We start from the raw sequence: 26,815 nt of genomic DNA, 5'->3' as shown, positions 1-26,815 counted from the left end.
AAGAGTCTTGTATAATATGGAAGTATTCAACTTTGAAATACTCTTTGTTTGAAATGACATTTTAAAATGTATTTTGAACTTTGCAAACTCTAAAGTAGTTTTATTTATTTATTTTTATTTTTTTTATTTCGGCATATTATGGGGGTACAGATTTTAAGGTTTCAATAAATGCCCTTCCCCCCCACAAGTCTGAGTCTCCAGCATGACCATCCCCCAGATGGTGCACATCTCACTCATTATGTATGTATATACCCGCACCCTCCCCCCTGCCCAATACCCTATTACTGTAGTACCTATGTGTCCACTTAGGTGCTACTCAGTTAATACCAGTTGCAAACTCTAAAGTATTTTTAACCAATTAGATGAAAGTTATGGTACTCAGGAATATTAATTCATTTGTTTTTTTTTTTTGGAGACAGAGTCTCACTCACTTTGTTGCCCAGGCTAGAGTGAGTGCCGTGGCATCAGCCTAGCTCATAGCAACCTCAAACTCCTGGGTTCAAGCAATCCTGTTGCCTCAGCCTCCCGAGTAGCCGGGACTACAGGCATGCACCACCATGCCTGGCTAATTTTTTCTATATATTTAGTTGGCCAATTAATTTCTTTCTATTTATAGTAGAGACTGGGTCTCACTCTTGCTCAGGTTGGTTTCGAACTCCTGACCTGGAGCAATCCACCCGCCTCGGCCTCCCAGAGTGCTAGGATTACAGGCGTGAGCCACCACGCCCGGCCATATTAATTCATTTTTAAACGCACAGAATGAAAACCTTGTTTATGAAGGCTCTCAGCGGGGTGGGGTGGGGGGAGCAGCCATGTGATACTGGAGGCAGAGATTGGAGTGATGCATCTATAAGCCCGGAACACCAAAGCTGTCAGAACCCGGGAAAAGGCAAGGAAGGATCGCCCCCTAGAGCCTTCAGAGAGAGCGTGGACCTGCTGACACCTCGAATTCAGACTTTGAGCCTTCAGGACTGCAAGAGAATACATTTCTGTTGTTTTAAGCCACCCAGCTGGTGGCAATTTGTTACTGTAGCTTTACGAAACAAATATATCATTTTTTAAAATGTTGCACAGTATTCCACTGCATGATTGCAATCCACTGTGCAACACACTAATATTATACCAATCCCTAGTGCTGGGCATTTTAGCTGCTCCTAATTTTTCCCATTTGTAAAGGACGGGGAAGTAAATAAACCCTCATAAAGAAATCTTTCCTTACATTCAAGACTATTTCAAAAGCAATGAGTAGGCTGGGCACAGTGGCTCACGCCTGCGATCCTAGTACTCTGGGAGGCTGAGGCGGGCGGATTGCTCGAGGTCAGGAGTTCGAAACCAGCCTGAGCAAGAGTGAGACCCCGTCTCTACTATAAATAGAAAGAAATTAATTGGCCAACTAATATATATAGAAAAAATTAGCCGGGCATGGTGGCGCATGCCTGTAGTCCCAGCTACTCGGGAGGCTGAGGCAGGAGGATCGCTTGAGCCCAGGAGTTTGAGGTTGCTGTGATCGAGGCTGACGCCATGGCACTCACTCTAGCCTGGGCAACAAAGCGAGACTCTGTCTCAAAAAAAAAAAAAAAAAAGACTGCATGGCCTGCAAAGCCTAAAATATGTAAATCTGGCCCTTTATAGAAAAAGTTTGCTGACCCCTGACCTCCACCCCAAGCTTCCCTGGTTTTTCCTCTATATCTCTAATTCTACTTTGTCACGGTGCCATTTCTTTTTCTTTTCTTTTTTTTTTTTTTTTTTTGAGACACAGTCTCACTCTGTTGCCTGGGCTAGAGTGCCCACAGCAACCTCCAACTCCTAGGCTCAAGCAATCCTCCTGCCTCAGCCTCCTGAGTAGCTGGGACTAGAGGCATGCACCACCATGCCCGGCTAATTTTTTTTTTTCTTATATTTTTTTTTTTTTTTTTTTTTTTTGAGACAGAGTCTCACTTTTGTTGCCCAGGCTAGAGTGAGTGCCGTGGCGTCAGCCTAGCTCACAGCAACCTCAAACTCCTGGGCTCAAGCGATCCTCCTGCCTCAGCCTCCCGAGTAGCTGGGACTACAGGCATGCGCCACCATGCCCGGCTAATTTTTTGTATATATATTTTTAGTTGGTCAATTAATTTCTTTCTATTTTTAGTAGAGATGGGGTCTCACTCAGGATGGTTTCGAACTCCCAACCTCGAGCAATCCGCCCGCCTCAGCCTCCCAGAGTGCTAGGATTACAGGCGTGAGCCACCGCGCCTGGCCCTTATATGTTTTTAGTTGGCCAATTAATCTCTATTTTTAGTAGAGATGGTGTCTCGCTCTTGCTCAGGCTGGTCTTGAACTCCTGAGCTCAAATGATCCTCCTGCCTCGGCCTCCCAGAGTGCTAGGATGACAGGCGTGAGCCACCACCGCGCCCGGCCTCACGGTGCCATTTCTGATGTTGGTTCTCCACCACTGTCTTTAGTGAAGATTTCGATTTTCCAATCGCATTTTTAGGCCCTTGGCAATCCTCAGTATGTGTCATCTTCCTTTCCACCACACGGTGGCCTTTTCCTCTCAGTTTCTCCTCTTTACAGCTGCTTCTCCAGGCTCATAAAGAACATTTATTTTACTAAAGTCCTAAAATGTGCTTCTGCTGGGTCTTCCCCTGCCTGCCCTTCGGCACTTCCACCTAAGGCCCCTGAGGTTCCCTCTGTGCCCGCCCTCTGTGTGCAGACTGGCAGTCGCAGAGCCTGGCCGGACTCGGGGCTCATAGAGTGTCACTGGATCCCCCGCTAACCACCTAGACGACCCCGGATCTCTGCCTGGGACGCACTGCTCACAGGCGTGTTCAGGCGTGTCTCTTCCAACAAGCCAACCCCCGGCTTCTGCCTGACGTCCCACACTGTGGGAGCCAGGACGCCCCATTAGGTAAGTGCGGTTTTTACTATTTTTAAAGGATTGTAAAAATAATAAACGAACAAGAAAACCAAGAATAATATACATCAGAAACGCTTTGTGCCGGGAGGCCGAGGCAGGAGGATTGCTCAAGGTCAGGAGTTCAAAACCAGCCTGAGCGAGACCCCGTCTCTACTATAAAAAATACAAAGAAATTAATTGGCCAACTAATATATATATATATAATTAGCCGGGCATGGTGGTGCATGCCTGTACTCCCAGCTACTTGGGAGGCTGAGGCAGGAGGATCGCTTGAGCCCAGGAGTTTGAGGTTGCTGTGAGCTAGGCTGACGCCACGGCACTCACTCTAGCCTGGGCAAGAAAGCGAGACTCTGTCTCAAAAAAAAAAAAAAAAAAGAAGAAACGCTTTGTGGTCTACAAAGCCCGAAATGTGTCTTATGTGGTCTTTTACAGAAACAGCTGCTGCTTTAGAGTGTCTTTATTTATTTTATTTTATTTTTATTCATTTATTTTTTTTGAGACAGAGTCTCGCTTGTTGACCAGGCTAGAGTGAGTGCCGTGGCGTCAGCCTCGCTCACAGCAACCTCAAACTCCTGGGCTCAAGTAATCCTCCTGCCTCAGCCTCCCGAGTAGCTGGGACTACAGGCATGCGCCACCATGCCCGGCTAATTTTTTCTACATGTATTAGTTGGCCAATTAATTTCTTTCTATTTATAGTAGAGACGGAACAGGAGGCAGGGTGCCCGGAAAGGGGCCTCACAGACTGGTGCTATGAGCCCTGGATATCTGTGTGTCAAGAGTCAGCAATTTCGGCAATGGGGGATACAAACAGGCCTTTCTATTCTTTTTTTTTTTTTTTTTTGAGACAGAGTCTGGCTTTGCTGCGCAGGCTAGAGTGAGTGCCGTGGCATCAGCCTAACTCACAGCAACCTCAAACTCTTGGGCTCAAGCCATCCTCCTGCCTCAGCCTCCCGAGTAGCTGGGACTACAGGCACGCGCCACCATGCCCGGCTAATTTTTTCTATATATATATATTAGTTGGCCCATTAATTTCTTTCTATTTTTTATAGTAGAGACGGGGTCTCGCTCTTGCTCAGGCTGGTTTCCAACTCCTGACCTTGAGCAATCCGCCCGCCTCGGCCTCCCAGAGAGCTAGGATTACAGGTGTGAGCCACCGCGCCCGGCCCCTTTCTATTCATTTTTTGTTGCTGTTGTTGTTCAAAGGGTTCTGTTGCCAAAAAAAAAAAAAAAAAATGTAAAATCACTAAGTAGAGGTTTATAAGCAATAGACTAATAGGATGATCTATTTATACATTAAGTGAAAAAACATAATCATTTACATTACCTGTAATCATGTACTGTTTTTCTCGCATCCTCTAGTTGTTCGTTTGTTAGCAGAATATTCCTAGGGTCAGTTACAGTGAAGAAATGATTGGCTCGTCCGACAAAGCTGCTTTGATCCCAGCGAGGCTCTCTGATGTCGATGTTTGGCGGCAATTCTCCAGACATCGTCCTGACTGCAGAGCCAAACACACAGGTCCCCGTGAGGCTTACGCTATCACTACACAGCTTGTAACTTTGTTAGTCAAGCGAAATCTTCAAGCAAAAACTTATGTACTCTCTTCCCATTTATAAAGATAATGTTCCAGCCTGAGGCCGAGGCGGGTGGATTGTTTGAGTTCCGGAGTTCAAGACCAGCCTGAGCAAGAGCCAGGTCTCACCTCTACTATAAATAGAAAGAAATTAGCCAAACAACTAAAACTAGAAAAAATTAGCCGGGCATGGTGGCCCGTGCCTGTAGTCCCAGCTACTCGGGAGGCTGAGGCAGGAGGCTCGCTTGAGCCCAGGAGATTGAGGTTGGTGTGAGCGAGGCTGACGCCACGGCACTCTAGCCCGGGCAACAGAGCGAGGCCCTGTCTCAAAAAAAAAAAAAAAAAAAAAAGGAAAAAAAAGGATAATGTTGCTATAAATGGCAGCAAGACCACTGAAATTCAGAGCTAACTTTGTCTACAAATCTCAACTGATCTTCACCAAATTTTTTCAGTACTTTCTGCATTACTTCTCTTTGTAAGTACATAGTATCTCAACATTCCTTGACACCTAGAAATACTCTAGAGAAAATAAAATATAAAAAGTTTGAAAATCATATCAGGAGTGGCAGGGTCTGATATTTGAACCCATTTTTCTGGGTGAAACAAGCAATCTCAAAGCACTGCATTCTGGTCTACCGAAAGTGTTATTATTTCTACCAGTAAAAGTGACTAATGATGCAAAAAAAAAAAGGGCTGAAACACTAAAAATTACACAATTAAAAAAAGATGCACATTCATTCTGCCTTCTTTAGCACAAAAAACACCTATCAAAAATTAAAAATTATGTTCTTCAATCTACCAGGAACAGAGTGGGAAAAACACATTCTGACAGCCCCGTGAATAAGAATAACACGGTAGCATATAATTATCCTCATAAAATTTTTATTTTCTGGCTAAAGAACCACCTTTTTTTCCCCAAAAGTAATTAATTTCTCTCTCTGAGTAATACATGCTTATTTTAGAACTGCATTGTATTTTTGTAACAGATGCTTACTGTAGTATTCTGAAAGTATAAGCTTATTATAGCAAAGAAAGGATACGGAAACAAAATCTCCTGTCACCTAGCCACTCTGAAATAATTATTGTTCATGTTTTAGTGCATTTCCTTACAGATGTTTTCTATGCATGTTATCATATAATTACAAAACACGTTGGTATCATACAGGGTCTCACTCTGTTGCTCAGGCTGGACAGTAGTGCTATGATCATAGCTTACTGCAGCCTCGAACTCCTGGGTTCAAGCGATCCTCCTGCCTCAGCCTCCTGAGTACCTGGGACTACAGGTGTGCCATGACCATATCCACTAATTTTTTTTTTCAGAGATGGGGTCTTGCTATGTTGCCCCGACTGGTTTTGGGCTCCTGGGCTCAAGTGATCCTTCTGCCTCGGCCTCCCAACGTGCTGGGATTACAGGTGTGAGCCACCATGCCCAGCTAATTTTTTGTATATATATTAGTTGGCCAATTAATTTCTTTCTATTTACAGTAGAGACGGGGTCTGGCTCTTGCTCAGGCTGGTTTTGAACTCCTGACCGTGAGCAATCCGCCCGCCTTGGCCTCCCAGAGTGCTAGGATTACAGGTTTGAGCCACCGCGCCCGGCCAAAAGTGTCTTCTTTAACAAAGAAAAGGGTCCTCCTAGGCACCGGCACCAGGAAATTCTCAGTCCTCACGACTGTGTGCTTTACACATCCCGTGCCCCTTTTATAGAAGAAGCAAGCAAGATTCTTAGACGCCACTCACTGTGTGGGGAAAGAGGCAGGGGAGCGGAACACCAACTGCTCATCTTCAGACTCCGGTGGAACCCACCAAAACCCCGAGCCCTGGAAGCTCTTCTTTCATGCACTTGCGGTGGGCAGAACAATGGTCCCCAAAGGCCACCACACCCTAATCCCCAGAAACTGTGAATGCGCCTTACTTCCCGGGTGTGATTACGTTAAGGGTGTTGAGAGGAGAGGCCATGCCGGATTACCTGGGTGGGCCAACGTAACCCTGCGGAAGGTCGGCAGGAGGGCCAGGCCGGACACACGTGGGAACCAGCAGAGGCTGGGGTGGGGCTCGGCACGAGGGGGGGGCACAGGCTGCTTCCAGGAGCCAGAAAGGGCAAGGACAGGGGGTCTCCCTTAGAAGTCTCTGGAAGGAACACCCACCCGCTTCAGACTTCTGGCTGCCAGAACCCTAAGATAATAAATGTGTGTTGTTGTAAGCTAATAAATGTGTGGTAATTTGTTATAATAGGAATAGGAAACTATTCAAATACAACCTTAAAATATTAAAAATACAACACTATTTCCCTTACTTAAAAAGGGTTTCGAGTTGAACTGTGCCGGCGTGAGAAACGGTGACTAGACTGGGTAACCCTGTGCCCTGCCCCCGAGAACGGGAGAGACACACAGACTAGCCAGCAATGCCATGTGAGCTTTCTCACAGAAACCGTAGTCATTAACGATGAACGTCACCCCGTGGTTCAAACGGGACAAGCCTTTTTTACGCATGAACTTCCACCTTCAAGCATAGGAACGGTTTTCCACTTTCTCCACTCCGAATGAATGGGGCAGTTTTCTAACATCGGGAGTCCCACTTATTCCCCATTCCACATTAACGTCAACGAGGGGGCCGGCGGCGCGCCCACTGGAGACGCCTCCAGGCTGGAGAGGCCCGTCCGTGCCCGCGCCGTCCTGCCGGACGTGCGCCCTAGCTGAGCCGGGAGCGGGCCGGGAGCGGAGCTGGGAGCAGGGCCGGGAGCAGACGCGCCTTGGGCATCCCCTGCACAAGGCAGCCCGGACGCCGCGTGGGGCGCGGGGCGGGCGGCCCGGTGGGCGCGCGCTCCCTACCGACCGGTGGTAGCCCCGGTCTCCCCAGCAGCTTCCTTGCGGGGGGGTCTGTCCTGGCTGCTGGGAAGATGCCGAAGGGCGGGACTTGGTTTCCCCATGGTCGGGTCCACGCGTTGAGAGCGCAGCCATCCTGCGGCTTGAGGCCCTGGGCTCGGGGGGAAGGATGAAACTGGGCAAAGACACGCCACCTGTCTAGACAGGTGTTCTTCTCTTTTTTTTTTTTTTTTTTGAGATTGAGTCTCACTTTGTTGCCCAGGCTAGAGTGAGTGCCATGGGGTCAGCCTAGCTCACAGCAACCTCAATCTCCTGGGCTCAAGCCATCCTCCTGCCTCAGCCTCCCAAGTAGCTGGGACTACAGGCATGCGCCACCATGCCCGGCTGATTTTTTTTTTGTATTAGTTGGTCAATTAATTTCTTCCTATTTTTAGTAGAGACAGGGTCTCACTCTTGCTCAGGCTGGTTTCGAACTCCTGACCTCGAGCGATCCGCCCGCCTCGGCCTCCCAGAGTGCCAGGATGACAGGCGTGAGCCACCGCGCCCGGCCTAGACAGGCCGTATTCTTGAGCAGCGCGGGCACTGCGGGCTATGCCGCAGGGAAGGCATCGTGTTGGACAGCCTCACAGGGACACTGGGGACGGCATGAATGATGATCCAACCACAAATGGTTCAAAAGAAAGTTTTGGAGAACAAGATCTTTATCTTCCCATTGCAGATGCTGCGGCGAGAATAGTGAAAAACGACCCTCGAGGGCCAGACTGGTCCAGGCACGCATGCGCAGAATCAGGAGCCCGCCGTGCGCGGTGCGCTCCCATCTCCAAGGCGACAGCATCTTCAGACGTTCGGAGAGGCTGTGGACCGGCTCCCAGCCACCGCAGCCCGGGACAGCGGGAAGGACTAGGAGGCTGCGTTTACTAGCCATTTACTAGCCGGCTGACAGCTACAGAGGGTCGGCTGCAAAGTGTTATGGTTTACACAACCTACTGGCAGATTTCTGACGAGTTGCAACAAATTCAGTTTTCATGATTTGAAGAAAGGCGGAGGCCGGGCGCGGTGGCTCACGCCTGTAATCCCAGCACTCTGGGAGGCCGAGGCGGGCACACTGCTCGAGGTCAGGAGTTCAAAACCAGCCTGAGCAAGAGCGAGACCCTGTCTCTACTATAAATAGAAAGAAATTAATTGGCCAAATAATATATATAGAAAAAATGAGCCGGGCATGGTGGCGCATGCCTGTAGTCCCAGCTACTCAGGAGGCTGAGGCAGGAGGATTGCTTGAGGCCAGGAGTTTGAGGTTGCTGTGAGCTAGGCTGACGCCACGGCACTCACTCTAGCCTGGGCAACAGAGCGAGACTCTGTCTCAAAAAAAAAAAGAAAAAAGAAAAGGTTTTATCACTTAAAGACATTCTTATCTACAATGTCAGCTACCTGAGGTCACATTAACAATTACAGCATTACACTGTATTTAAATGAGTCATTCGGACAGGAATAATCTCTTAGAGAGATTAAAAACTGTTAAAAATTTAATCTCTTAGTTAAGGTTTTGTGTAAATGTCTCACAGAGCCTCATCAAAATACATCTCTCACAGTCTTTTTATTCATTCACAAACAAAATTAATTTATGCTTTCAGTACCCGCTGAAGGCCCTCACGTACCCAACACCGGCTTGGTCCTGGGTGTTGAAAGCCCCAACACACAGTGAACAGTAAATCGAAGAAGAGCAAACACATTCTAATGAAAACAGCCTAAATTAATTTCCCCAAACACACTTGTGGATGCCCTTCACATATAAAGCTTATTGTCTGTGGCTATTACCCAACTCCACTGATGAAAGTTTTAAACCGAGCTATTAGATTACTAATCTGGGCAAACCTTACTGAAGACTGGTATGAACGGCTGGTGTTCAGATCTTCACATTTCTTTCAAAAATACCCATTATTTTCAATGGAGTAAATCTGCTTTGAAATGTATAATAACTCAGGCAACATTAAAGCCAAAATGAGTGGCGTGACAAAGACTCTACGGTCACAACACATTAACACAAGATACTACAGGCCAACTGGAAATGTTAGCTGACTCCACCATATTCAAGGCATTCATTAAATGACATCACAATTTTCATGAACAATTCTGTGAGGGCATTGCTGCCTGCCTTCCAGGCTAGATACCTTGCCCTGTCCCCAAATCACACTCAGCACACGCGTGTGCAATGGCAAGGACCACCTCCTGACTGCTAGGCCCAGCATTCCCACCACATCAAATCCTCAGTGACTGGTGAGCAGTCTGCTCCTATGAGGCACTTGTGATCAGCAAAGTTTCCAAATACATTAACTGAACCTGGTGGTTAGCTTGGCTCGAATTCCTGGCTCTAAACCACACTTCCCCAGTCTCATCCAGCTGTCCTATAATGAAGCATGCCTGGGGGAGAGAAGGGGATGCCTGGGGGGAGAGAAGGGCTGTGCAGGGGAGCTACTACTGTGTAGCAGGTAGGTATGAGTTTGTGCTTGCAGAGGCAACGTATCAGAGTTCAAATCCCGGTCCCTCAACTCCTCTGTGACCTTGTACACATTATCTGATTGCTTCAAGTTTCTCGGTCTTTATCAACAAAAATCAGAATACTGCCTAATAGTAGCCACTGACATTTAATAATCCCTCATTCTGAGAGCTTTCCCTGTATCATTTCACGTCACCCTTATCAAAATCACAGCCATGTGACACGGGAGGGTGTTTTAGAAGGGCAGTCTAGCTAACCTGCTCACGCAGTGCCAGACAGGAACTTAAGTCACCTTGCTGCAGGACTGCTGTTCCCCAAAGAGGTGCTCGTGACTGGGAAAGCCTCTTCTTAGAGAATCTGATTCAGCAGCGCTGAGGCGGAATCACACTTTTTAAGAGCCCAGGAATCAAATTTCTCAAAAGCACACCAAGAGATATTCTATGATCAGGTAAGTTTGGAAAACACCATATTGAAAAAAATGTAAAAAAGAAAACAAAACTAAATGAAAACCAAAATGACCAACCAGTGAAAAAGTGAGGTTCTCACACTCTTGCCGGGGCAGTATAAATATCTGGGTGCCTCACGGCTGTCCGCACTGACACCCCGTGCTCCTGAGCATCAGCCCTGACAACTTGTGGAGCAGGAGCCGGACTTAAGCAAATACCATCCAGATTTGAGTCCTGATTCTGTCACTTCCGTTCCAGAAATGTCACTGGGTTAGTCACTTTACATCAGTGAGCCTCCATTTTCTCATCTATAAAACAGAGATAGGTGTTGGCTTACAGGGTTGGTAGGAATAGCAAACACAAGTGTATAAAAGGCCTTTATTCATCTCCATCAAACGTCAAGTGCCACACAAGGATCGAAAATGACCCCCGAAGGTGCAGATCATTACTAACAAAGCCAGTTCTTCAGGGCTGGAAGTTCCTGTCCGCCCTGGCTATAGCCCTGCCCATAAATGCAGTTGCTGGTGGGCAGGAGCTCGGCTGTCCCAGCTTCCTGAAGATGATCACAGATGTCTCAGAAAGGAGTTTTTCTCCAAGATAAACTTTATCTCAAACTTTTAGCTACATGCCGAGAAGATGCTTTATTTGGGAAAAACGAATTTTCTACAAATTCCACAGAAAGCAAGTTAGCGGGGAATGTGCTTTTTCAGGGAATTAGTAACGGAGACCTTTTACCCTGGCTAAAGATTAACAGCGATAACTAAGTTATTCAACTGGAGACTTGTTGTTGGTTACAACTACTGTATTTTGCAAGAGTTACGGAAAAGTCTGATTCCCCCGTTTGACTGTTAGGGCCAGGCAGGTGTGAACCAGACTGTGAGTCTCCACTGTCCACTGCCCAGGGGACAGGACCAAGTGCCCGCCATGTCCCAGACACCGGGCTTTCCATGCATCGTTACATTGCTGCTAAAGCCCCGATTTCCCCTATTTTGTAGAGTCACTAAGAGAAATTAAGTAGCATGCCCAAGATGACACAGCCTGGAAGTGACAGTTCTGACTTTGCACAATTCTGACTCTCTGGAGGCCAGAGGAGATGTGTCCACAAAGGACGATCACACTCACTCCAACGAGCCTAAAAAGCGAATTTACTAATTTGGGGTTGGCCTTGGCTGGGCATTTGCACACGGCATCCTTACTCATTGGTGTGGCCACATAGGAGATCAAATTATAGGTCAGAAAAGTGAAACCTATGCAAAGAATTAGATTCATTCAAGGGAATTTTCACTCAGCAACAAATTCGTGTTGCACACTCTTCACTTCTCCAAGGACAGTTCTGTTTGGAGGCGTGGGGCCTGTCTAGAACCTGGAAGACAAGGAGAGTTGCTGCCACCGTTTCCTCCCCTCCCTTGCAGATGCCACTAACTAAAACACCCACGTGACAATCACTGCTCACATTCCAGTCCTTAAGATCAACTTTGGGTATGGGTTTCTTTTTTTTTTTTATTTCGGCATATTTGGGTGTGGGTTTCTTAAGCATTATCTGGGGATGGGTAAAAACTCTTACCCATTTGTTAAAAAAAATTCTATTGATTTTCACTTGAAATGGTGGTATATCAGCTTGCAAAGATGATAAAAAAAAACTACAAAACTATAACATTTTACACATACTCAGTTGAATGTTTTACCACCCATTTAAAGGAGTCAACTCACAGATTATATAGTACATACCAAAGTCCAATGAAAATATTTAACAAATTAACAGTGGTTAATGAAAAACTTAGTAACTTGGAACTTTGTGTAATTTAAGTGCCAGCTCGATACATATTCTAACAATGATTCGCCACTTTCTGGGAAACAGTCAACAGCTTTTTTTTTCCTTTTTTAAAAAATGGACTCACTGCTACTGATTTCCTATCTTGAACCGGAAGGAAAAAGTCGGTCCCGCTCGTGATTCTGTCCAACTGAATGCATCTTGCTGCTGCTGCAAAGGAGCATGCCATGCCTGACCCCATCCTAAGGCACCAGGAAGCAAAGCATTTGGGGGGTGGGTCTGCTCTGATAGCCGTTGCTTGTCCCCTCGGCTTTATTTGCAGGAAATGAGGAAGGGGAAACGGATGTTTCCTCCCAGTTGGGGCCTTTCTACACCCATCCCCGTGGAATTTCATTAAAGTTTTACAGAAAATCAAGAACATTCTAAACCTTTTACTGACCCTGAATTATAACCACCCTTTGCTATACAAGTTCCTCTCTGACAACTGCTACCACGAGATACAGACCCTTTCCTGAACACCCTTGTGGCCTGCCGCCTGCACACTTGACCTAGCCCCCGATACACACTTCGGGAAATTCACATCAGAGCTGAGATGGGAACTCCTGTCCAAACACCATCATTTCTGCAAGGGAGACCCTGCAGTCCTGAGAGGGGAAAGGCCCTGCTTGAGGTCCCATAGCTTCTTGGCGGACACCCTCCTCATCCTCCCCAGCAGTTCCTTCTCGTCTTTTACGCCACGTGTGAGGCCAGGACTGTAAGAGCTGCAAAGGCCCCTGCTCACTGGGCATCCTCTTGCACCTGTTACAATGCCTGGAACCAGCTCAGGAAACTGGAGAGGAACAAAGAGGTGAAAATCCAGAGGCACCCAGGTTAAAGGCTAACAAGTTGAGGCAGGAGAGGGATTGGGACCGTGGGGGAAGCATAAAGAAAGCACCATGGGAGCTCAGAGAAGAGCTGCCCATGCAGTAGTTAAGTACCCCAGCCCTGAAATCAAGCAGAGCTAGAATTTCTCTTCAAGCACTCAACAAAGATTCATCGAGGGCCTACTTGGTACAGGCGATTGCTAGCTGCAGGGGACAGACAGGCTGAGCAAGACGAACACAGACCCCGTTCACCTGGAGAGAACAAGACAAACAGTTCCAACTGGTGACAAATGCTATCAAAGAAAAAAGCACAGGGCTTCTGTAAGGAAAGGTGGGTGCTGTTTCAGACCCCATGGCCAGGAGGAAAGCATCTCTGAGGAGGCAGAATTTCAGATGGAGGCTCAGAGAGCCTTGCACTGCGGACAGCCAGCTGTGTGACCTTGGGAAGGCTGCTCAACCTCTCTGAACCCCAGTTATCTCATCTGGATTATGGACACAACACCAAGTACCTCCGAGGGCCAGAAGAATGTGGAAGTAAATGTGGACCCGAATTACCCGGCACACATGTAGTGGGTATTGTGATTACCGTCCTTCTGGGAAGGGTAGGGACCTGTGACTCGGGAGAGATCAGGAGAAAAACTTGCAAATACCAGGCCCTCGGGGGAACAAGGCTGTTCCAAAAACCCGCTGTGCGCACTCGCTTTGCACATCTCCTCCCCGCAGGAGGCGAGTTCTGGGGCAGGAACCAGGCGGTCTCTTTTCTGCAGCCCACCCCGCTCTGCACCAGGGGGACAAGCCCAGAGCTAGGAGCCGCCTGGCCACCCTGCAGTTGCTCGCGCCGGTCCGCGCGGCCCCCTGTCCCCGCGGCAGCCATCTTGGGTGTCTCCCGGGCGAGTTTCGCCGCGCGGCCGCCGGGACAGCGGGGACAGCGCGGCCGGGCGCGGAGGAGGAGCCCCCCGGGGGCGAGACCACCCCCCACGGGGGCCGCGGGGCCTGGCAATGCTGGGCGGGGGAGCTGCCGGGGAGCCGGGGTGGCGGGGGACCCCCGGCGCAGGGACCCCGGCCCGAGGCCCGCGAGGGGGTTTCTGACCGCGGAGCCCGGGGTCCCCGGCGGCCGGGCCGCGTGCGCGCTTCCCCGGCCGCCCCGCGCGCCTCCCCGGCCGCCCCGTGCGCCTCCCCGCCTGGCCCCGCGCGCTTCCCCGGCCGCCCCGCGCGCCTCCCCGGCCGCCCCGCGCGCCTCCCCGGCCGCCCCGCGCACCTCCCCGCCTGGCCCCGCGCGCCTCCCCGCAGCCCCGCGCGCCTCCCCGCAGGCCCCGCGCGCCTCCCCGCCGCCCCGCGCACTTCCCCGCAGGCCCCGCGCGCCTCCCCGCAGCCCCGCGCGCCTCCCCGCAGGCCCCGCGCGCCTCCCCCCCGCCCCGCGCTCTTCCCCGCAGGCCCCGCGCGCCCCTCGCCGCCCCGCGCACTTCCCCGCCTGGCCCCGCGCGCCTCCCCGCCGCCCCGCGCCCGCGACTCACCGCTCCCCGGCCGCCCGCGCCCCGCCGGTCCCGCTCGCGCCGCCCCCGGAAGCGCCTCTCCCGCCACGGCGGCCCCGCAGCGCGTCCTCGCGCAGGCTGGCGGCGCGCGCCCGGCCCGAGCCGGTTGCGCCTGGCTGGCCCCACCCCGCGCCCGGCCGGGGGCCCCCCGCGCTCTGGCCTCTGGCCGGCCCCACCCCGCGCCCCGGCCCCGCGCCCCAGTCCGTGCTCGCGCGCGCGTGTCCGCCCTGCGCGGGGCCGTCTCCGACCCGCTCTGCTCTCCGAGGGCCTGCGCGGGGTCGCATCCGTCACTCCTCTCGCGGTTCCAACCAGTGTTTCCCAAAGTGTGGGAGCTTGGCACCCCGGGTGCCACAAGGGATTTTAGGTGGTGTGAGTGCCAGGCATGATTTGTGTCTTCCAACTTCGGGGGAACAGGCTGCGGGAGAGGCAAGGGGCAGGTGGAACAAAGGCCCCTGAGTGAGGCTTAACCAGGAGAGAGGGGAACCGCGTCGCGTCATGGACCAGGTTGGTAATTGGTCACAGTGGAAGAAGTGAGACGAAGGCAAATAAAATCTAATAAATGGTGAATTAAGTCACGTCACATTCATGGATAGAAAGATTCCATTTTGTCAAAGATGTAAATTCTCCCCCAAATAACTTAGGTAACCCGATTCTAAGCAAAATTCTAGTGGGTGTGGCTGTGTGTACCTGCAACTTGACACTTTTACTAAAATGCACGTGAAAAAATAAAGAGCCAGAAAAGCCAAAACAACGCTGAAGAAAAGAGCAATGATGAAGTGACTTGCCCTACAGACACACAACTGGGTTATGAAGCCAGGATAGGTAAGAAAGGTGGTGTGTTTGTGGCAGGATCGACAAAGAGCTTCCTGCAACCAGAGATGCCAGACCTGGCGCCCTGCACGTGCGAAATCGGCCGTGAAACCAGCTGGGACGATTGCATCGCTAACTTGCACAAAACACCAAAACTCAACTCCAAGGCCCGCGAAGTGGCTCACGCTGTGGCTCACGCCTGTAATCCTAGCACTCTGGGAGGCCGAATTGGGCACATTGCTCGAGGTCAGGAGTTGGAAACCAGCCTGAGCAAGAGCGAGACCCTGTCTCTACTATAAATAGAAAGAAATTAATTGGCCAACTAATATATATAGAAAAAATTAGCCAGGCATGGTGGCACATGCCTGTGGTCCCAGCTACTTGGGAGGCTGAGGCAGGAGGATCACTTGAGCCCAGGAGTTGGAGGTTGCTGTGAGCTAGTCTGATGCCAGGGCACTCACTCTAGCCAGGGCAACAAAGCGAGACTCTGTCTCAAAAAAAAAACACCAAAAAAAAAACAACCCCTCAACTCCAGGTGCATTAATGGTCTAAATATAAAGCAAAACTTCCCAAATCTGAGCATATTTCACAGATGTCCAGGTGGCATTGCTCACCCTTGGAGTCCCTAGGGAGGTTTAACCAGCTTCTGCTCTTTACCACACACCATGGCCAGCACTGGGCTCAACAGGATTTAAAACAAAAAGTGTTTCTGTCATCAAAGAACTTATGGGCAAGGAACAGACATGTTCCTTGGAACATGGAAAAGACATGTAAATAAGTATTTGAAATGAATGATAATTCAATATAAAACTTGCAATGGTAGAATGTAGAATACGGCGTAACAGTGGTGCCCAACCTTTTTGGCAAACCGGGTACTGTTTTCATGGAAGACAATTTTTCCACGCAGAGGGGCGGGGAGGTGGAGCTCAGGCTGTGATGTGCAGCCGGGGTTCCTAAACAGGCCATGGACAGGTACCTGGTACACGTGGCCTGGGGGTTTGGGGACGGCAGGCAGCTGTGTTACTAAGAGCTGTGAGAGCACCCAACAGGGATTGCCTAGGTCATTCCTGCAGAGTGGCCATGCAAGGGAGGTTTAGCAGATACAAATGTATCAGGTGTCAGCTGTCGTAACAATGCTACACCACAACCACAAAACCTTGGGAGTAGGCAACAGGAAACATATATTTCTGTTCCCGGGTCTGTGGGTTGGCTGGGCACTTGTGCTGGCCTGAGCTGGGCCGCCCAGAGCTTACTCGTGTGCCCGTGGTCAGCTGTAGGCTGTTGGCAGCTTTGCTGATCCTGGCAGGGCTCTCGCGCCCACGTGTCTGGGGCCTCAGCTAGGACAGCGGGGCCGGGTGGCTGTTCCACATGCACCATTCTGCCAGCGGCCACCTGGCCTGTGCACGTGGGGCAGGCAGCGCAGAGAGAGTAGATGCGCCCAAGGCCCCTTGAGGCCCAGGGCTCGGAGCCGGCACACCTGCACTTCTCAGGCGTCCTAATGGTCGAAGTCAGCCACAAGGCCAGCCCCTATTCGGGGAGAAACAGACTTTATCCCTTGACGGGAGGAGGTGCCCAGCACATTGCAAAGAGGTGCAAATACAGGGGCAGCTGGAGAATTGGGGATTTTTCTCCAAAAAATCCTGTTACGTGTAGTTTTTGCCTTTCCAGCATCCCAGTTTCTTCTGGGGAATCCCGTCCCTCACTGCAATTTGAACTTGTCAGACTGTCAATCATGGGGCTTTTTACCTTTCTCCTGCCTGCCACAGCCCCGATACAGGACCCAGGCTGGGCCGGCCGAATCTTGCCCTGAATTTATACGTCAACAGTGGGGAAGAGGAGCAGCTTCTCTGCCAGACCTGCCCTTTTGCCGGCGCCAAAGTGAAACTGAGCTGAGAGATGTCAGAGAGATGACGTTCAGATGGCGTCATTTCCTGGCTGAGCTCAGCCAATCCCCAAGCTACACCCACCTCCTGGGTTCCCAGCTATGGAAGCCAATAAATCCTAATCTTTCTTCCTTTCTCTTTCCCTCCCTCCCTCTTTTTTTCTTCTCTCCCTCCCTCCCTCCCTCCCTCTCTCTCTCTCTCTCTCTTTCTTTCTTTTTCTTTCCTTCCTTCCTTCTCTCTCTCTCTCTCTTTCCTTCCTTCCTTCCTTCCTTCTCTCTCTCTCTCACTTTCCTTCCTTCCTTCTCTCTCTCTCTCTCTTTCCTTCCTTCCTTCCTTCCTTCCTTCCTTCCTTCCTTCCTTCCTTCCTTCCTTCCTTCCTTCCTTCCTTTTCTCTTTTCTCTTTTCTCTTATTTTCCTTTCTTTTCTTTCCTTTTTTTTTTCTTTTCTTTTAAGCTCTTTTGAGTTGGATTTCTACCCTTGACTCACTGGGGGGGGGTGGTTCACACAGGTGGTGACATTTGAGCTGAGGGCAACTGAATGTGAAAAAGCAGAAAAGAAAAGGTAGACAAAGGAAGAAGAAATGAGACAAGGAATTAAACATAGAAAGCAGGTGTCTCTATGAGTTACCACCATTGTTTTAAATAAATGTGAACTAAAGTACGATTTTTAAGGCTCAACCCCCACCGGCTGGCTGAATGGACCCCCTCTTGGCCAAAGGGATATCTTAAAACTAAATTGTCTGCCAAGAGGAGGGAGGTCAGACAGGCCTCATCATGCCCTCCTCCCTTCTTGGGGACATCCTTTGTAACCCATCAACAGGCCTAAGGGTATGCAAGAAAATCCTGCAGGTCCTCAATTTATACAACAAATCTCTGTCCAGTGGCTTATCTTCTTATGTTAAAACATTCCAAGGCTTTAGACAAAGCTTCATGTCTTTAACCAATTACAAGCCAAAGAGTCTTTAAACCCACCTGTAAGGTGTAAACCTCCCCCCCCTTCGAGATTTGGGCCAAACCAATGTATGCTTCCCACATATTGATTGATGGCTTTACCTGTAACCCAGAGTTTGGCTTTTTTCCATTGAGGTAAAGATCTTTCAGAAACAGCTTCCACAAAGCTGCAGTGGTATTTTTGTTTGATGGATTGTTTGGGAATTCTTGCCAGGCTTCCATCTGCAAGCATTGCAAAACCCTTACATTCTAATATGGACTTTGACCCATTTGGGGCACAGCAAAAACAAAACACTGCTTAAGTCAGCAAAGATGAAGGGACATTTCTGAGCATAACGAAAGTTCAGTGAGCTGAGGAAAGATCTTGCTGAACGTGTTACAAGATGAAGGTTTTGTCAGAGTGGAACAGGAAATGCAGTAAGAACCACTGTTTCCCTTTAAATTAACTGTTTAATGAAAACTTTAAATTCTAAGTGGTATTAGCCATGTTATTTTTGATTAAAAAAGAAATTCATAATCATATGAATTTGAAAAGTTCAGAAAAGTACATGTACACACTCAGGGCTATTCTATAGAAACCTCCTATTAGATATTTAGTATATTTCTGTCAATGGAAAAGAAGCCAAACTCTGTAGAATAATTTAAAGAGGTTTATTCTGAGCCAAATTTGAGGACCATGACTCAGAGCCAGGCCCAAGAAGCCTTGAGCAAGTGGACTCACTGTGGTTGGGTTATAGTTTGGTTTTATACAATTCAGGGAGACAGGGAACTGAGAACCAAATCAAAGACTCAATACCTTTCACAATAGAAACAAAGAAAATAAATTACCTAGGAATGTATTAAACTAAGGAGGTAAGAGACCTCTATAGGGAGAACTATGAATCACTGAAGAAGGAAATAGCAGAGGACATAAACAGATAGAAAAACATACCATGCTCATGGCCTGGCAGAACCAACATTGTTAAAATGTCTATAGTACCCAAAGTGATCTACAGATTCAATGCAATTCCTATTAAAATACCAACATTATTTTTTGCAGACCTAGAAAAAATAATTCTATGCTTCATCTGGAACCAGAGAAAAGACCCTGTATAACCAAAGCAACCTCAAGCAAAAAGAACAAATCAGGGGGAATCATGTTACCAGACTTCCAGCTATACAAGGCTATAGCAACCCAAACAGCATAGGACTGGCACAAGGACAGAGACATAGACTAATGGATCAGAACAGAGAACCCAGATATAAAACCATCCTTGTATTGCCATCTGATATTTGACAAGGCAGACAAAAACGTACACTGGGTAAAAGATTCCCTGTTCAATAAATGGTGCTGGGAAAACTGGATAGCCATATGCAGAACAATGAACCTGGATCCCTATATCTCAAAAGCATAAAAATTAACTCAAGATAAATTAAAGACTTAAATATAAGACTTGACACCATAAAAATTCTAGAAGGAAACTAAGGATATTGGCCTAGGCGAAGAATTTAGGAGTAAGACCCCAAAATCAAATACAACAAAAACAAAAATGAATAAGTAGGACTTAATCAAGCTTAAAAGTTTCTGCACAGCAAAAGAAATTAGTCAACAGAATAAACAGACAATCTACAAAATGGGAGAAAACATTTGCAAACTATATATCTGACAAAGGACTAATATCCAGAATCCACAAGTAACTCAAACTCAGCAGGAAAAAAAAAACAAATAACCCCCTTAAAAAGTAGGCAAAAGACATAAAAAGACATTTTTTGGAAGAAGTTATACAAATGCCCAAAATACACAAAAAATGCTAAACATCACTAATCCTCAGGGAAATGCAAATGAAAACCATCATGAGATACCACCTCACCTCTGTCAGAAGGGTTGTTATTATTAATTAAAAAAACAATAGATTTTGGTGCAGATGTGGTGGAAAGGGAATACTTGTACACTGTTAGTGGGACTGTACATTATTAATAATACAATCTCTATAGAAAATGGTATGGAGTTCCTCAAAGAACTACAAGTAGACCTACCATTCAATCCAGTAATCCCACTCCTAGGTTATCTACCTAAAGGAAAAGAAGTCACTATATCAAAAAACACACGTACACTAGTATATTTATTGCAGCACAATTCACAGTTGCAAAGATATGGAATCAACCTAAGTGCTCACCAACTGACGAGTACATAAAGGAAATGTGACACACACACACACACACACACACACACACCAGCCACAATGAAGAATGAAATGATGTCTGTTACAGCAACTTGGATGGAACTGAAAGCCATTATCACACTAAGTGAAGTATCTCAGGAATGGAAAAACAAATACCACATGTACTTACTTAGAAGTGAGAGCTACGTGATGCATGTACATGGTCTTACACAGTGGTATAAAGACTCTGGAGACTCAAAAGTGGAGAGGCGGGAGGTTAGGGAACCGAGTTACCTACCAGGCACAATGCACGCTATCTCGGTGGCAGGTACGCCGAAAGCCCTGAGCTCACCACTGTGCAATTCATCCATGGATCAAGAAACCATCTGTGCCCCCTAAATTATTGAAATAAAACAAAATGAAAGAAAAACACATAAAAAAAATAATAAAACCAGCCCTGCTGCAAGAGACAATGTGAAGGAAAAAAAAAAAAACATACAAGAGTTTGGCAAAAATCAGTGAAAGCATCCTATGAGAATCAGCTGCCTATATGAAACTCATAGCAAATACTGTATGATTTATTATCATTTGTAAATTTTGTTCTCTATATCCTTTGTATCAGGATACTTACAATAAACTTATTATGTATAGGTATATACTGTATTTTTCAGAGTGCTGGTTGTTGAACATTTAGCCATATACCTCTAGCTCAAGCCCTAACCCTATCTGTCTATCTCCCCCATGTCACTGAAGCTGCCCTTCATAAACTGAAAAAGGGGTACAAGGTGAGAACTGCGGTAAAGGCCTAGCTAAAAATAATAATAATAATTGGCCACTGTCTCTCTGTTTACTTCTCTATCATTGCCACTCTGGAGCCACACTGCTGGTGGTCATAAGGATTCTTAGCTTTCTCCATAGATAACATCACCTTTTTGAAACCTAGGAGTAGTTTCTGAGTATCTTCCAGACCCTGCATTCCACCCAGCCCAGCGGCCCGCCCCGAGGAACTGACTCACCCGGTCTTGTGACCCCTACCCAAGAACATGGTCAGCAAAGGCCAATTCCTACACCCTACAGTTCCGCCCCAAACACGGCCAAATAGCAGATTCACCCGCCTACGCCGAACCGTCTTTACAAACCCTGTCTCCCAAATTCTCTGGGAGGCGGATTTGAGAAATCCCTCCCCGGCTCCAGGCAGAGCTGGCTTCTGCAATTTTCTTCCACCTCACTCCAGTGGCTTCTTCTTCTTCTCCTTTTTTTTTTGAGACAGAGTCTCACTCTGTTGCCCAGGCTAGAGTGAGTGCCGTGGCGTCAGCCTAGCTCACAGCAACCTCAAACTCCTGGGCTCAAGCAATCCTCCTGCCTCAGCCTCCCGAGTAGCTGGGACTACAGGCATGCGCCACCGTGCCCGGCTAATTTTTTTCTATATATATTAGTTGGCCAATTAATTTCTTTCTATTTATAGTAGAGACGGGGTCTCGCTCTTGCTCAGGCTGGTTTCAAACTCCTGAGCTCAAACGATCCGCCCGCCTCGGCCTCCCAGAGTGCTAGGATTGCAGGCGTGAGCCACCGCGCCTGGCCTATTCTCTGCTTTGTAAATAGTAGCCATTCTAGTAAGCGTGAGGTGGGGTCTCACTGTGGCTTTGTGTGCATTTCCCTAATGACTGTGATACTGAGCATCTTTTCCTGTGCTTATTGGCCATTTGTATACTGTCTTTGGAGAAATGACTTTTCAAGTCCTCTGCCCGGTTTTTAATTGTTCTTGCTTTTGTTGTTGAGCTGTAGTTCTCTACATAGCCAGGATATTAATTTCCTTATCAGGTATCTGATTTGCACAGATTTTTCTCCCTTTCTAGAGGCTTCCTTTTCACTCTGTTGATAGTGCCCTTTGATGCACAAAAGCTCTACATTTTGATGAAGTGTAATTTCTCTTTTATTTTTTTTGTTGCCTGTGCTTTTAAGTGTCATAGCAAAGAAATCGTTGCCAGATCCAATGCCACGGCACTCTCTCCTTATGTCTTATAATTTTAGCTCTTCCATTTAGGTCTTTAGTCTATTTTAAGATCATTTTTATAGATAGTGTGTGAGGAGGGTCTAACTTCGTTCTGCAGCATGTAGATACCCAGTTCCCTCCGCACCGTTGGTGAGAAAACACGGCTCTGTCCCCTCTCGTCCCCCGTGTCTCCCCTGAAATTTCAGATGCCGGAGGGAGAGTTTGAACCGAGTACCGTGAGTCCTGCGTCTACTTCACGCAGTCAGGGGAGTGAAGGCCGGTGACCGTGGCCGCCAGAGCTCGGTGACCTGGGGGAGGAAGATGTAGAAGAACAAAAAAGAAATGCCCTCCACAGCCAGGGGCGGGGTGTGAGCACGAGCAAGCCCTGTTGTTTGGAGGTGAGGAGCCCGCCAGGTTCATCGGTTAATTTACCTTCAAAGCAGAGAGGAGAGTCTCCTCTTTCTAGCAAAGAAAAACGGCAGCTTATCCACCTCCCAGGAGTGACGGATGCTGATTTGGAAGCCCTTCCTGCTGACGACCATTAGGCACGGGGAGGGGGGGTCTTGAGAGACTAAAAGCACATTCCTCGGGGGGAGCCCCTGAGCTTGTGCAGCTCCAGAGCGACTTCTACAGACCAACCTCTTAAGGCCTCTTATTTTTGGCTTCTAAATTGGGAGCCGCTTTATTCCTAAAAATGTTTCCTGCTTCCAACTTTACCTTTTTTTCCCCCCAAAAGGCTGCACCACTCAGGGTTTCATCTCCAAGTGCAGCTGCACCAGCGCTCACCCTTTCCTTTACTTACACTGAAGAGGGTTTCTTTTGCAAGGTTGCACAGAGAATTCCTTTTGCTGGAGTGGACCCGTAGTTCAAGGTCTAAAGGAATTTCAGATCTAATGAAAAAGCTACATAAAGAAGGAAGAGAACCTAAGGAAAGGGACGAGTGGTGTATACTATTTCCCACCACATCTAGTAGCCTCAGGTGGGAACGCAGAGGAGGCCATTACAGGTGCCGCCTGTCTCCCTTAACAAAGTTGCCCTGAAAACTAGAGACACCTGGTCCGTGACCTGGCTTGTGTCTTTGGCAGGTGCCGGGAAGGAGGCGAGGAGGAGGCTGGGTGTGGGAGCCCACGGGAGAAGCGTTGAGAGCTGGGTTAGGGCAGTAGCGGTAGACACGGGGCGAAGGGATCAGACGTCCCCACGGACCCCAGGAGGAGAAGAACGGGCAGGAGGGTGTAACTTTGAACGTGGGGCCGCAGGGGGGAAAACGTGTCAGGTAAGGTTTAGGCTTCCACTGTCGTGTCTCGGGGGACAAGGCGTCTTCACCAAGCGAGGACTCCCAGGAGGAGCAGGGAGTTTGGGGGACGATGAAAAGTTTAGTAAAGGGTGCAAACTAGGACGACCCGGTGGAGACGTTGGGTGGACGGTTTCAGGGGTGGGCAGAGATGGGGCACGATGGCTTGTGGGCGCACGGAGAGGAAAGCCTTCCCCAAGGCCCCGATTCCCTCGGCGAGGCGGTTGGCCACGCGTGGGCTGCCCTTGAAGTTTTCCGCCTCTTCCCCGAGTTAGGACCGCTAACACACGCGGCGCCGCTGCTTCTAGTTTCTCTGCCTCATGAACACAGTAAGATCTGTAAGGTTTATCGAGACCCCACAAATGTCTGAATTAAAAGCACCCAGACCTCAGAAGTGCTTGGATTCTAGAAGGGCCCTCTTCTTTTTATTTCTCTCCCAACCTTGCAACCTTCTCTCTCTCCACCCTTGCTCTCTTCTCTCTCCAACCCCTCCTCCCCATTATCTGGGTCTTTGCGTACATTATTCCCTCTGCCACACATTCTTTTCCCCCCTTCTTTAAGACCACATTTGGTGCTGTCTCCTCTGTTGGTCCTCCTACCCCCTCCAGACCTGGGCCCTCCGCTCTTTGCAGGTGCGGCTAATCGGGCAGATCCCAGGGTCCTAAACGTGGGGAGTTGCCTGCTGGTGCCGAGGGTTCCAGCTGAGACAGCAGGGGTTTGCCTGGGAAGCAGGCAAGGCACTGGGTTGCTCGAGTAATCTATGAGACACGTTTGTGATGGGGAATGAAGTGCATTTAATGAAACAAGTCACCAGGAAGACCCATCACTATACAAATTATATAAGGTCACCTATTGGTTTGGGAAAAGCTTGATGCTTTTTTGTGTTTCATTTTTTTCCCCCTTGCTGGCCAAGCAAGCAAAAATGGTGGTTCTAGTTGATTTAAATCCAAATAAAACACAGAATGTGTTTCCTCCTCCCCCCTTCCTCCTCCTCCTTGTCCTCTTCTTATTCTGATCAGACAGAGCTCTCTTGCTTCTGGAGGCAAGAGTTCCATGAACAGTTTCACCGCAGGAGCAGTCTGGTCGGGGCCATGCTGATGGGACACGCAAATACTTTCACTTTCTCTCTCGGTCCTTCTGCCTAAGATTCAAATCTCCTGGAGGAAGGGTCCAGGCAAACCTCTCTCGGGCCACATGTCTACCCACCTCCTTAGCTAGGGAGGGGCAGGCTACCTTATCCGACCACCGGAATGCATTCAAGCAAGAACAAGTAATGCCCCCAAAAGAATCTGGGTTGCTTTCTCCAGAAATGGATGCTGAGCGGGCAAAACCCAGTGAATGTGTGCTCGACTAACAGCCTTTGCTGAGAGAAAATGTGGTGCAAGGTGACATTTCCTGATCTGTACGTACTTCCTTGATGTTTCTTTTCTTTCTTTCTTTCTTTCTTTCTTTCTTTCTTTCTTTCTTTCTTTCTTTCTTTCTTTCTTTCTTTCTTTCTTTCTTTCTTTCCTTTTCTTTTCTTTTCTTTTCTTTTCTTTTCTTTTCTTTTCTTTTTTTTTTTGAGACAGAGTCTCCCTTTGTTGCCCAGGCTAGAGTGAGTGCCGTGGCGTCAGCCTAGCTCACAGCAACCTCCAACTCCTGGGCTCAAGCGATCCTCCTGCCTCAGCCTCCCAAGTAGTGGGACTACAGGCATGAGCCACCATGCCCGGTTGATTTTTTCTATATATATTATCTGGCCAATTAATTTCTTTCTATTTATAGTAGAGACGGAGGTCTTGCTCTTGCTCAGGCTGGTTTCGAACTCCTGACTTCGAGCAATCCGCCCACCTTGGCCTCCCAGAGTGCTAGGATTACAGGCGTGAGCCACCGCGCCCGGCCTCTTCCTTGATATTTCTAAGACAGGATCTCATTTAATCTTCTCAGTGACCCTTGCATGGTAATTAGTAGTATTTGCATTTTCAGGGGTGGAGAAAGGAGGCCGGAAGGTGAAGGAACTTGGCTAAGTCACCATGGCTGGATATTAATGGGACCAAGACTCAGACCCAGGTCTGTCTGACCCGGTGTTCCTTCCACTGCAGCTCCATGCTGGGCTCCAGGATCGGGCGGCTGGAGCTGGGTAAGAGTGAGCGGTGACTACGGTCTAGCGAGGGTGCGTGACTCAAACAGTAGCAGCGCAGGCTGAGAGGGAAGCCCTGCAAGAGTCCTCAAACTTTCTAAACAGGGGCCAGGTCACTGTCCCTCAGACCGTTGGAGAGTGTGCACTGTGGGCCCGGGAGGAGCCGGCTGCTGAGCAGGACAGGCAGTGGTAGCAAAAACACCCGGAGGGCCGGATAAATGTGCTAGGCGGCCCTAGTTTGAGGACGCCTGGTCTAGTGCATTGCCGTGTCTTCACTGGGGTCCTCCAATCGTACTGGTCTCGTGGGCCCTAGCAGACAAATTAGCAGCTTTTGTTTCTCCACAGAAGATTGATTTCCAGCCTCAAGAACCTACTTCAGCATTTTTTCCCCCTGTACCGACTTCCCCCTGGGCTTTGTGTTTTCTGTAAATGGCTTAAGGAAGACTGCACTGTGACTTCAGTGAATTCTATATTTACATAGCGTAAACAATGTTTGTGATTCAGCCTCTCTTTTCTCTCAGCTTGGGTTTCAATTTTGCTAGTAAGTGCATTGATTTTTCTTTTTTTTCCAACAGAGTCGAAACTCATGGCAATTGTATATTGTGTTGTGCTAAAGATATCTATCGTTTTCACAGGACGGGGCCGAAGGCAAAGAAGGAAGCTCCTGCCCCTCCCAAAGCCGAAGCCAAAGTGAAGGCTTTGAAGGCCAAGGAGGCAGAGTGCTAAAAGGCATCCACAGCCACACACACAAAAAAGAAGATCCGTACATCACCCACCTTCCGGCGGCCAAAGAACGCTGCCGCTCCGGAGGCAGCCCAGATCTCCTCTGAAGAGCGCGCCCAGGAGAAACAAGCTTGACCGCCGTGCCATCCTCAAGTTCCCCTTGACCATTGAGTCTGCCGTGAAGAAGATAGGAGACAACAACACACTTGTGTTCATTGTGGATGTCAAAGCCACTAAGCACCGGATCAAACAGGCTGTGAAGAAGCTCTGTGACATTGATGTGGCCGAGGTCAACACCCTGATCAGGCCTGATGGAGAGAAGAAGGCATATGTTCGACTGGCTCCTGATTATGATGCTTTGGATGTCGCCAACAAAATTGGGATCATCTAAACCGAGTCCAGCTGGCTAATTCTAAATATATATATATATATATATATATATATATATATATATATATATATATCTTCTCACCTTAAAAAAAAAAAAGATATCTATCATTTAGCACTGGA

At 48.4% G+C, this 26,815-nt stretch overlaps 1 protein-coding gene and 1 pseudogene across 5 annotated transcripts in view; one reads left to right on the top strand and one right to left on the bottom strand.

Moving 5' to 3' along the window:
- SFXN1 (sideroflexin 1) overlaps window positions 1-14,487 on the bottom strand; it is a 32,643-nt gene extending 18,156 nt beyond the window's left edge. For 2 of the 5 annotated variants that reach the window (XR_012915312.1, XM_075998492.1), the window contains exons 1-2: window positions 6,208-7,089; window positions 4,221-4,392 (exon numbers count right to left, since the gene is read on the bottom strand). Coding sequence is in view for 4 of the 5 variants with exons in the window: in XM_075998492.1 (XP_075854607.1) it covers window positions 4,221-4,392; window positions 6,208-6,250 (215 nt within the window). In the remaining variant the exon portion in view is untranslated. Of the gene's footprint in view, window positions 1-4,220; window positions 4,393-6,207; window positions 7,094-10,309; window positions 13,603-14,380 lie in introns of those variants that run through there. The other 3 variants (XM_075998490.1, XM_075998491.1, XM_075998489.1) reach the window with 3 other exon arrangements.
- A 9,140-nt stretch (window positions 14,488-23,627) lies between these two features.
- LOC105868669 (large ribosomal subunit protein uL23 pseudogene) lies at window positions 23,628-26,706 on the top strand (annotated as a pseudogene).
- Window positions 26,707-26,815: the final 109 nt, after the last annotated feature.

This window comes from Microcebus murinus, chromosome 28 (genome assembly GCF_040939455.1).
Source record: "Microcebus murinus isolate Inina chromosome 28, M.murinus_Inina_mat1.0, whole genome shotgun sequence".
NCBI lineage: Eukaryota > Metazoa > Chordata > Mammalia > Primates > Cheirogaleidae > Microcebus > Microcebus murinus.
The sequence above is the reverse complement of the archived record's forward strand: the minus strand, read 5'-3'. Positions and strand labels throughout refer to the sequence as shown.